Source organism: Thermobia domestica, chromosome 9 (assembly GCF_964235325.1).
Source record: "Thermobia domestica chromosome 9, izTheDome1.hap1.1, whole genome shotgun sequence".
In the NCBI taxonomy this organism is placed as follows: Eukaryota; Metazoa; Arthropoda; class Insecta; order Zygentoma; family Lepismatidae; genus Thermobia; species Thermobia domestica.
This window is the reverse complement of record NC_137462.1, coordinates 4,052,154-4,065,059: the sequence shown is the minus strand read 5'-3', so window position 1 is coordinate 4,065,059 and position 12,906 is coordinate 4,052,154. Positions and strand designations below refer to the sequence as shown.

The window sequence follows — 12,906 nt, the reverse complement described above, 5'->3', positions numbered from 1 at the left end:
TACAATCTTGTTGTCTGCTTTTTAAAATAATAATCTATTATGTTAGTGAAAGATAAAGCCAATACACCTGTAGAGGAAAGATGGTAATCCTTTTTTATAGGATTCAATATCGAGCTTCACTCTCAATATATTAGTTTGCAATTCTAGTGCAAATAGCTCTTTTTTCTTGATTTTCCTTCTATGTCTGTTAAAAAAATTTATTTAAAAAACTTGTTCCCACCTTCAGTGATAAGAAACTTGTTTATGACAAGGACAAGACTAGTTTTCATATCAAAACTGGGATAAGTAACTAAATGGAACATGTGTTTGCTCCTTTTCGAGAATTTAGTTCTTGTATTTGACAACAAACAAGGAATTCATGCTGGGATTTGTTTGACCATTTGCTTTAGCGCTGTCCATGTGACCTTAAACTAATGCGAATTAAACGTAACTCGCATCGAACTTGCCTCCTCGTGCAATTGTACGTGTTGCATATATGGTAGAGCAGGCCCCACGCCCGACGTATAGTCAGCACATAATATCTCATTACCATTAATTTTAGCTTTCTAGGCGAATTACTTAAGGAATTATGTGTCAGTTTCAGTTGTGTTATTCTATTCTGTGAAGAATTAGGAAAATTAGACCAGAATGTAAGCTACTGTCTACTCAGGAAGCTTTAGTTGGTTAAAAATACCATCATCAAAATGGCGTGTTATTTTTAATGTAATTCCTAACCAATTAAAGGTCGTTACCTCAAGTTATTGGCTAACATTAAAGGCACAACTCAAATGATTTTAGACATTGCAAAACCACGCTCTGCAATTCTAACTATCATCCTACTTACAGATTTCTGTAATTCCTGAATTTCCTTTAAGCTTCCAGGCTTTCGACTCTCCTCTGGAGTCTTGGTCACGGAGGTTAAAAACAGGAAGAAAAAGAATAGAAACATCAAGGAATAAAAAGTAACCGGCTTACCAAGGGGAAGAGATGTGTTGTACAAAAAACACGTTGTCCAGTATGTCAACAATCTCCAAATGGCATATCCAGCGATCTCCATCTGGACAACGTGTTTTTGTACAACACAGCTCTTACCCTTGGTAATACCGTTCCTTTCTACTCCTTGATGTTTCTATTTTTTTTCTTCCTGTTTTAAACCTCGTGACCAAGACTCCAGGGGAGAATCGAAAGCTTGGAGCTATAAAAATTCAGGAATTATAGAAATCTTTAAGTAGAATGATCAAATGATTTTGTTCCAAATTTTATCTTATTCTGATAAAACAGTGGCGGCTCATACTTTAGGTGAAAGATAAATCATACGTGAAACAAGATGATAAAAAGCCAAACCTATCACAGTCGAATGCTATATTCTACCGATATATAAAATTGTTATTGGTAAATTATTAAATTGTATCACAGGATCAATTCCGTATAAGAACACGGCCTAATTATACGCAATCTGAAAACATTTTATTATTTCGAATCAGTGGCTTACATAAGAGATGTCGGAGTTTTATCCCTTTCCTCTTTGAGCAAGATATATGAGGTGTCTATATACACAAACACCTCAAATTATATACAGGGCTGACCCTAAGCAATTTGCCGCCCCATCCAATGTCATCATTTGCCGCACTTCCCTTTCTCCAGAAAGAATAAATCTTTAAAGCAACGATATTAAGTATGAACAACGAAAGGGTGGGAAAGGGCACTCACACTCAGAAAAGCCTAAACACTACAAATACAATCTTGTTCTGTCTCTTGTTTTTCTTTAAATAATAATCTATTATGTTCGTGAAAGATAAAGCAAACACATCTGCAGAAGAAAGATGGTAATTCTTTTTATAGAATTCAATATCGAGCTTCAGTCTCAATGTATCAGTTTGCAATTCCAATGCAACTAGTTCTTTGATCTTTATTTCTTAATTTTCCTTCTACATGTGTTTAGGACAATTTTAAGAACAACTTGTTTCTCCATTTTCAATAATAAGTAACTTGTTTGTGACAAAGATAAAACCAGTTTTCATATGAAAACTGTAATAAGTAATTCAACGGAACAAGTGTTCACTGTTGTTCGAGAATTTAACGCATAGAGTGAAAAAATGACAGACTGGACCGCTACTCGAACCCCGGATCTCCGGCATACTATGCCGATGCGTTAAGCACTACATCACCCAGTCCGCTTCCCAGAACACTACAATTAGTGGCTGTTCTGGGAAGCGGACTGGCTGATGTAGTGGTTAACGCATCGGCACGGTATGCCGGAGATCCGGGGTTCGAGTAGCGGTCCAGTCTGTCACTTTTTCACTCTTTGCGTTAGCATTCGTGTCTATAGAAGATTTGGCGTGTAAAATAAAAAATCGGTTGTTTCCTCGTTTCATTGGTATATAATCTGTATTTAGTCCTGATTTTCTGCTTTTTGTGAACAATATTTGAGAAATACGTCTTTCACTATAGAATTAAATACAGACTTAGATAATTTGGATAAGAATTGAATTTGACTTCAGCCGGATAAGGAAGAAATGTTGGTGAAAACGTTTTTCTATACAGTAAATTTCTATTTGTTAGTTATCTATTACAATTTTTGTTTAAAAATTTTCTTATGTTGCATATTCTGTCGACTTGGTAAAATATTAAATTTTCCAAAATATTTTCTTAAGTAATATGCCAATGATGATTTGTTTAACATAATAATGAAAAAGTTTTGGTGATTTGAAATGATAAAATGTTTTTCAACAGCAGAGCTGGAAAAGCGGAAGTTCAACGCGTTCTAACAAGATGTTATGCCAAACGAAGTAGTGGCTAGAAATAATTTGTTCCGATAAACTGTTGTACGTAGGTGCCTATAGAATGTTATAACAATTCGTTGTACTAGCAACTCCCACCAATTGTCCACCACAGACATTAAATTATTCTGGGTAAGTTATAACTAAAGTTTTTCTTCCCTTAGAGCCGCCACTGTTAATGATATTGTATTTAAATTGGAAATATTACATTTTGAATACAAGTATTTATAGTAAAGATCATGAGCTAAATAGCTGTTACCTGGATGTACGATTGGAGAATCTCTTTCCTTTCGGAAGGAAGTAGGCCTTACGTAGCTGAAGTCCATGTCTCTTCTAGGCTCCACAGTTGCTCCTTCGGCTGTGAGATTCACTTTCGTGGAATAGTTCTTTAAGTCACTCGGCTGGCTTATATTGCTGGTTGTTCCATCAGAGGTAAATAACTTTTCCTCACATTTCCTGTCTTTTGGGATACAGTTCACAGTATCTGCAGGAGACGAGCTAATGCTTACTTCAACACCTGTTCTAGTTCCGGACAAACTACTTGACGAAAATACGGTTTCTGTTCCACTTTTCTTTGTTTCAGTAGGACGTAAAGACCGAAGCAGTTTCTGTAACTCCATTTCTCCTGATGATGTGCTACCCAATGCTTGATTGGTGTTGTTATTGTAGTTAGTATTTCGTACTGTCACTGTTGAGCGCCACATCGGTGGAGATTCGTCTCCAAGTCTAGCACGAACTGGACGCAACTGTACACCCCAAGATGACCGATTATTTGTTTCTCTTGTTGGAGATTCCTTTTCAATGTATCCTGACTGGGATTGGAGGGGAGATGAATTAGTGGCACGCTCTTTATAACTTTCGGTCTTGGAAAGAACATTGTTTTCGTCACCTAAGCAAAACGTTGTTCGTTTGTTTTTCAAAATACTTCTTGGTTTTGTATCATAATTTTGTCCTCCTGAAGGAATCTCTGCTGGTTGAATATTGTAATCATCATCTTTCGGAATTGGAGCGTTCCTTTGTGAAAAACTCACGTGATCCTTATTGTCAGAGTCAAACCCTACTGTAGGAGTCGGCATTCTTTGTCGCTTATCTTCCAGGTAAGTAAGTTCGTTAGTGTTCGATCTAGGTGGCATTAGTTGTTCTCTCTGAACTGTAAGCAGTTGCTTTTCATAGTTAGTGTCACCAAACCTTACTTCCGGAAGATTACTTTTCGTCGTCTCTGTCCTTTTATCAGGATTATTTCTTTTCTTTCTTCGAAACGAATTTGACGGTGGTGGTTTACCAGCTGTTTCCACAATATGCACTTTCCCTGATTCAGCAGGGATGTGGATCTCCATCACATCAAACTCTACCTTCTTCTGTCTCCTTTGGGTGTTGTAATTCTCGCTTTTATCCTCTGTGGGACTATGTTCCTCGGAAGACAAAACAGCAGGTAGAGACACTCTGGACACATTGCCCGAAATCTCTTGAGATTTGCTATCTTGAAATGTTATGGAGATTCCAGGAGTTCTGAAACTTGGTTCGTCTCTGTATCTGTCTAGTTTCCTCGGCGATTCTCTGTTTACCATATTCTGGTTTTTCATTTCGTGGCTGAGGCCATTTTTCAAGCGAAAACTATCGCTGCTCTCTATCTGGCTTTGTAAAAGATGCGAAGAATTGTTGCTATTAGTCTTCAATCTAGAAGAGTCGCTGAAGGATCTAATTTCTCCAAAACTTTTAACGATATCCATTACTTTCTGTTGTTTAGTGGAAGAAGATTGAATTTTAATACTTCCATTGTCACTGAGATCACCGTTAATTGTGCTTCTAAACTCAGTATCTTTATTTGAAGTTTCATGGTTATAACCATTAAACATGTTCCGTTCTGTGTTTCTATCTGCTGGAGAGCCACGTCCGTTAGCAATAGCTAACAAAGGAATGTCATTTGTTTTCTCAGATCCGTTAGTGAATGTTTTATCATTGCTGTGGCTGCTGTAAGTCAGATAGCCATTCTTTCCGGCACTGGTATTTCTTTCGTGAGGGTTTATAGGTATTGTTATCGTAATAGGTTCAGAAACTTTGTGGGGAGTGCTTCCTGATGGCACATTATACAATGAATTGTCTACTTTAGCCAATCGCTCTTTCGCTTTCAGAATCCAGTTCGATTCACTATTCCCTAATTTATCATCTGACGATACCCCTAAAGTAATAACTGTTTTCCGCCTAATTTTGCCATCTTTCTCCTGAGGAGAATCCCTTTCGTTCACATTTAACACTTCTGTTCTTACTTTGTCGTCATCTGCGATACCGTTCCTGGAATAATATTCATGAGTTCCGTTCCCCACTATTCGAACGTTGTGACTTGTTTTAGCAAGAGAATCAGACCATCCATTGACAAGGTCTTTAAGTTTATTCTTGTCATTGGTAGATACTGAGCTTGTGTTTAGTCCATAAGACCTTGAGTGTGAGCTGATACTTTCAGCTGATTGGCTAATTCCACTATCAGTAGACTCCACTTTCTTTCCAAGTTTGTCTTGAGATAGAAAAGAAGTTTGCTGAATATCCCTCACAGGTTCAAAGCCATACGATTTCCTTCTGCTGTACCATTCGTCGGTCTTCGTGGCCCTTGAACAGCGAGATTCAAGGCTTCCCGTCGCTTGAATTTGGTCGTTGGGTTGTTTTTCTGAATTGTCCATTCCAAACATATATGTCTTTATTTGTTGGACTTTGGACGAACTAGAGGAGACTTTGGGACTCGGTGGAGAATCTTCTGTTGCAATCCCATCATCGGGCTGCTCCTCAACTTCTTTGCTACGTTGGGACTTTGGTGTAGAATAGTTTTGAGATAGGGAGGACGTTCGAGAGTGAACTGAGTGGTCCGTAACACCATTGACAATAGGTGAACTTAAGCGACGTAATCGACCACGAACTTCGTTCAATGACTCAACAGTGACAAATGAATGTCGTTTGGTTGCAGCGCCGCGACTAGAGTACTTTCTAGAGAATCCTTCTAAGGATGGACTGCTGCCTTTGTTCGACTGAAGAAGACGGTACGCGTCAAGATCTTTGCCCTCTTTCAATGGCCCTTCGTAGCCATTCATGATTCTTTCTGAGTTGTGCCTCATGTCAGATCTATCTTGTAAGTACGTATTGCTATAAGAAAAGGATCCAGCGTATTTATCTACCGGAAACTGCAGAGAGCGTCTTACTTTTGCGTTTCTTTTCCACTCAGGAGTATACTCCGATTGATCAACCACATTATCAATTGAGTTACTTTTATGTTTGTCTAACGCATGGAAACCGTTCAACAAACTGAAAGTATGTGGTTTTACATAAATATCTGGTGAATCTTCGTCTAAAAATGTTTCGTCTGTTTTGTTTTCAAGCGTTTTGTTTTCTGGATAGAAGGGAATACGTTCTGGAGTGTGTTGTATAATGAGATCAGATTCCAGCGGTGGACTAATTGGTGAGCACGTTGTCACATTAGCCAAAGAAGCTGCCTTCTTTTGTTCCTCGTGTATTTTCTGGCAGAGGTCAGAAACACTGGCGTTGAAAGAGAGCTGCTGGGGAGTTGAACTTTCGTCTTCTATTTCAGAAGAAGCTACCAGGTTATTTTCCTCGGAAACGGCGCTCGACACACTGACTCTTCGAGATCTCGAAGGTGGACGTCGACTTCCGATTGATCCACTTCTTCCAATGCTTCCTCGTCTCTTTTGAGAGCTCAAATCAAGAGGATTCAGAGCCAACTGTAAAGAGAAAGGAAAGAAGAAATACAGTCAGTGGGCATACCTTTGTACTGTAACATATAATTTTATTTACGAGTTAGCTTAACAGAAGTCAAGATATAGTACATTGAATAGATAAGGGAATTTTTAATATTCAACTATGATTTTAAAAGTTGTGTGTTACATAAGTCATTATAAATGGATAAATTATAGAAACCTTGTACATCTTGCAAATAAATAAAATCAAACTACGAAAATAAAATTTTCACGTGATGTTATACAAAATTCTACAAATTTTATTAACTTTCTTTCCTTTTTTTCTTCTTTCTTTTTTATAATGGAAAAAGCTACCAGTGTCAGAGATAAGCATTTTTCTCAGCTCCGACAACAACGCACTGGATTTCCCTCTTCAGAATCACACTACATTCCCAAATTCACTGCTTGGAGCCTTTAGATACTGGGTATAGTGCCATGCCGTGGCGTGAGGAGGGGCGAAACGACGGCCCCGGGCGTCGAAATAAGGGGCGCAAAATTCAGGACAAATAAACAAAAGAAAAGAAGGAAAGAAAAAGAGAGAGGAAAACTAGTCTTGTTAACATATCAGTACAAACTAGTATGTATTTAAATCCTCTTCCTGCTTTAGGAAGTGGTCCTATAATGTTACTCATGTTAGGAAAATGCATGTGAACATATATAAAATGGAAGGAAAATGTAATAAAAAGTGCTCAAAGTCATGGAAAAGCAGGGTTTATTTTTGAAAATTTTCTTACGCTTCGCGCCAACCATGTTCTCCCGTTTCCTCCCACTTTTTGCATTCCACCATTTCATTCATTTCTTATCATCACCGAATCCTTTAGCCTAGCCGACATAACCGTGGGACGTAAAACTTAAAGATTTCATTTCATTTATTTTTTTCCATTTCTTTATGTGTGTTTGTCTCATGCGGGAAATTTTCAATGAATACATTCTACGAGTTTTGACACATGGATCGAAGACGAAAACACTAATAACATTAACATACGCCATCTGTAGATCACATAGTGGAGTGTGGATAGATGTTCGCAAGGAGTTATTCGTAAAGATAAGAAGATAATTGGCGGATGTTATCACGAAACTAAAGGTGCTGAAGTGCTAATGGGCCGAACATGTAGCAGGATGATCAGTAAGGAAAAACAAACCTTTGATTTATCCAAGAGACAAAAAGGACTTCCGAAATGTCCTCATACAACGTGGAATGACAAAATCAAAAAACACTACACAGTAAGATGAAAAAAATCCCCAATATAAATGGTCTTAGAGAAGAGTTGAAGAGACCTTATTTCAGCCGCGAATTGACAATGTCTGCTAATAATGTTTGATCATCACATTTACGAATTTTAGAATTTTAATTTTATTCACTAAATATGTTACAAGAATTTTGTGTTCTTGTTATCTTAGTCCCTGTGATTTATATTATTATGAAGATGTAAATAGGGAATTATTTCCTATTATCATATTCCATTATAAATGGAACTGCATCATTTCAAAGTTCGAAGACCTTTTGATCAGATAAAGGCACCAGCAGTTGTTGAAACGATTATCAGATATACAAAATTATTGGATGCGGTAGGTGTTAAAAATTTTCTTTATTTTAGTTATATCATACATATTACAGGAAAATGGTTGTAAAATTTCAGTTTATAGCTCAGCCAACTTCCAACTACAGTTTTACTTTCATAAATAGATTTTATAGTACCAGCTGGGGCAAATAAGAAATTTGTGATAAATGCTCCAACTTGCCCCAAATGTAATACTGAGCTAAAGTTTAGGAAGATAAATTATTTTCATTGTGTCGTCTCTTCTTGTTCACCTCGACCATAGGTTGATGGGCAAAATAGAAATTTTAAAACTTTTCCCTCTCTTGAGAGAGCTGTCTTATACTTTAATAAAGTATCTTCTTCATAACTGCTTCTAGATATTCTATCCTTGGTCTTCCTCTTCCTGGTTTTCCTTCTGCCTTTCCCTCCATCAACACGGTGATTCAACCAGAGTGCCGAATAAGATGACCAAGCATGCTGTTTCTTCTTTTTCCTATTATCTTTATGATCTGTCACCCTTCATTAGCTTCTTTTAGTACGTCTTCATTCCTTTTCCTTTCGGTCCATGACATGCGAAGCATTCTGCGCGAACATCACATTTCAAATGCTTCCAGCTTGGATATTTCAGCTTTTCCCAATGTCCATGTCTCTGATCCGTAAAGCGCCACACTCCATACCAGAGTCTTAATAAATAGTTTGCGAATGTCCAACGACACATTTCTTGATGTTAGCAATCATCTTCTCATATTGAATGCTTGTTTAGCCTGTGCTATTCTGGAACTTATGTCTTTTTTACTTCTTCCGTCCGAGGATATTAGATTTCCTAAATAGGGGAACGTCTTAACGTCTTCGATTTTCTCTCCATCTAGCCATACGTTTGTCCTTCCTTGCCCTGCTCTTGTGCACTTATCACTTTGGTTTTCTTCTTATTCATCTTCATTTTGCATGTTTTTTTTTCTTCATTGCGTAGCAAATGAAAATTTTAACAAATTAGGACTGTCGTTTGCAACACCGTGCCATGGGGAGGGCGATGGACCCGGGCGCCGAAGTTAGGGGCCGCAAAATTTGGGAGAAAAGAGGAAAAAGTGGGGGAAAAAATACTTGGAATATATGTATGGGACGCCGTCGTATACTCTCGTCCTGGGAGCTGATTTTTCAGGGTACGTCACTGATCGTTTGGAATATGAAATCAAATAAAAGGTGAGTTGTAAATCAAGGTCAAATATGAAACAAAGGACTCTTTTTGACCAAATGTTGAATTTTAAATAATTGTTCATGGTTTATAAATATGTTCCGTTATTTTCCAGATTCGTGCAAATCCTAAACTGACCATAATTTATATATTTCAGTTTTCTAGATGGCAACTACTTTGTGCATTAAGGTAGAAAGCATGAAAATATGCGTTTAATTTCCGAGTAGAAACAAAGGCAATAAATGATAACTTTTAAAATCGATATTTTCAAAGAAAATTGAATTAAATACTAAAAAATCTTTAAGTTTTACGTCCCATGATTATGCCGGCTAGGCTCAAGAAGACGGTAATAATCAGAGATGAATGAAATGGTGAAATGAAGGAATTAGGAGGAAACGGAAGAACCTGAGAAAACCTACGCATACGGTATTTGGCCACCACAAAACTTACTTGGGGCGAACAATTAAATGCTAATATTTAATGAATTTCTACGATAAAATAACATACATTTTTGTGGATTCGGAATAGATTTCCTTCCATGAATTATCAGCAGTTGGTAAAAGAACTGCTAGACTAGTCACAGGGATTCAATCTTGTCGCACGCTTCCCGAGTATGCCCTCTTCACTGAGATACTAGCGTCTCTTATATTAGTTTCCCTCAATTTCAACCAACCAGATGTCTTCTGTTGATTATCAATAATGTGATATCAATAAGAGGACCATGGTTCGATTATCTTCTAGTTGTTTGAAATATATTTCTTTTACTGAAATTTTGAATAATGTTTCTGTTTATATATGAACGAAAAGCTATTAGAATTTCACGTTCGAAGATAAAGCTCCTTTGTACTTCTATAATTACGCACAAGGTAATTGTCCTTCTTCCTGACAAAGAATGTACTAACTAAAAGAACTGAAATTTCTATCTATAATTATTTTAAAGAGGTCACGAAAGCCCTGGACAAAGGCAAAAAATACGTGGGAATGTTTTTGGATTTAACCAAAGCTTTCGACTCTGTCCCTCATAACATTCTTATCCATAAACTTAACTGTTATGGTTTAAGAGGAGTTGTCAACCCATGGATTAAATAGTATTTGAAAAACCGTGCCCAAGCTGTTGAAATATCATTTGTGTCAGAATGAGCTGATTCAGCTACTCATAAATCTAAATTTAAAAGTATTTCTACTGGCGTTCCTGAAGGACCAATATTATTTCTGTTATATGTACATGATTTGCCAAATGACGTAACATTACCAAACACAACTATGTAAGCTGATGACACAAGTCTAACTATAACAGACACAAGTTATGATATTATCTGCGATAAAATTGACGAGACAACCAGCAGTTTAGAAAACTGGTTTCTCCAAAACAAGCTAAAATTAAACACAGACAAATCTACAGCCCTAAATTTCCATCATATTCAAAGTAAGTATTACGTAGATATTGATATAATGTTAAATAATCAAATAATAAAGTATTCAAACTCAACCAAATTTATGGGGCTTTGGCTAAATCATAATCTTTCTTGGGGAAACACACATATCTTCATTGGCCCAGAAGATCAATAAAATGCTCTATGCAATAAAATCTATCAAACATGTTTTAAATCTAGATACGCTTCGTAACTTATATTTCGGACTCTTTCAGTCTTTACTAACATATGGCATAATCTTCTGGAGAAGTTCTCAAAAAAAGTAATGCATTGTTCGTGATTCAGAAAATGGTTTTAAGAACTATAACAAGGGCTAAAATGAAAAATTAGTGTAGGCCAATATTTAAGGAACTTAAAATATTGCCTTTACCCTAACTGTACGTATTTCGCATGCTGCTCTTTGTCAAAACTAACATTGAATTACTTAACACACCATTAATTCATAAATATAATATTAGGCATAAAGATAAAATCCCCAGCAAACAGCATCGCAGAAAGTTATGTGAAAGAAATCCAACATTTATGGATATTCTATTATAAAATAAACTTCCTCAATATACTCAAATGACAGAACAAGGAGGAGAATTCAAGAGATTACTGAAAACCTATCTACATTGTATTACAGCACTGCTTTTATTCCGTGAATGAATACCTATATTTGTAAATTAATTTGATTGGTGATAGTATTAAAAATGTCTATTTTTGTGTTTTTTGATTTGACCGTAGATATAGCCTAGTACTTTAATGTAATCAGTATACATATTTCACTACTATGTGTGTTATTATCTTATCCCCTGACCAGTCTTATTCATACGCACGAACTCGTGCAATATGTATGATTATAAAGACGAAATAAAATGAAATGAAAATATTAACAGCTGAATAACTAGCAAAATGAAAATAGTGTAATACAAAAAAAAAAAAAAAAGTAAGGATTTTACATAAGTTGTCGTACCTCAAGATTTTCGAAATCTTTGTTTTGCGTCACAGGGGCACTTGCTGTTGACCTTGTATCCAGAGCAACACTCCTACTCTCGCCTTGTGACGCTGTGGACCACTTGGAACTCTGCGAAGAAAGAGAGAAATCGTATAAGAAGTATAAAAAGTGTATCACGAATAATCATAAATTTTACGAGAAGTTTTTGACGTAAAGACGGATACTAGTATAAGTTCCTTATTATATACAATCAATTATTAATGATAACATATTGAAATCGGTAAAATTTGACTTCATACCTCTGTTTTGTTGGCCAAATGAACTCGTCTATTTCTGTTAAGCAAATGGACTAAAACCTGCCGTTTGAAAGAACACTTATATACACATAAACATATGTCCAACAAAGGTATCACTATGTTCATATCAAATACATGAATGCCATTTATTCTAACTTTAAAAATTATTTGCCTTAATTAAAACTAAATCTAACAAAAGCAAATCATTTTTAACAAATAATAGTGTTACGGTTTCGGCAAAGTATCATTGCCTTCAATGTGTCTGATGATGGCAAGAATACATTGCCGAAACTATAACACTATGGTTTCGGCAATGTATTATTGCCTTCAATGTACCTGATGAAAGCATTGTCGAAACTGTAACACTATTAACACAAATAATAATGTTACTTTTTCGGCAATGTATCATTGCCGAATCTGTAACACTATTATTTATTAAAAGTAATTTAACTTTGTCAGATTTTAGTTTTAATTAAAATCAAATATGTGTAATTTTCTAAATATTAGTTTACCAGGCGACATATTTTTAAAATATAGTAGTTGGGTAAAATAGTGTAGGGTCAGTAATAGCAAATGAAATTGGGAGTTCTTTTAGATATGGACTTCTAGTGTGTATAAACTATCTTCACTCTAGCATTACCGAAGAGGGCTTTACATTTTATACAGACGATAGACTATCAGACACACGTAAAGTCGAACTTCAAAGAAAATTAATATTAATTCTAGGCAATTGGGAAACTGGTTCTATAAAAACAAATTAATCCTGAACTCAAATAAAATTATTTTTTTTTCAATTGTGGTAGACAGGTTATATATCACCAACATAGCATCACAACAAACAATAAAAATCATGAATATGTACAATCAAGAAAATTTCTAGATATAACTTTTGATAAAATAAATATCATGAACATAATTTATAAAAGCCATCTGTAATAAACTAACTACAGCAATATATACAATTAGAATATATAGCAATCTATCCTGTATTGCTATACTAGTTCTTAT

General features: G+C 35.8%; 1 protein-coding gene across 2 annotated transcripts in view; it reads right to left on the bottom strand.

Annotated features, from left to right (window-relative positions):
- The window catches only part of LOC145694344 (uncharacterized), a 273,653-nt gene that overhangs the window by 34,088 nt on the left and 226,659 nt on the right, over window positions 1-12,906 (bottom strand). For both annotated transcript variants that reach the window (XM_081770471.1, XM_081770472.1), the window contains 2 exons: window positions 11,621-11,731; window positions 3,019-6,484 (listed from right to left, as the gene is read on the bottom strand). In XM_081770471.1, coding sequence (XP_081626597.1) covers window positions 3,019-6,484; window positions 11,621-11,731 — 3,577 coding nt within the window. The remainder of the gene's footprint in view (window positions 1-3,018; window positions 6,485-11,620; window positions 11,732-12,906) is intronic.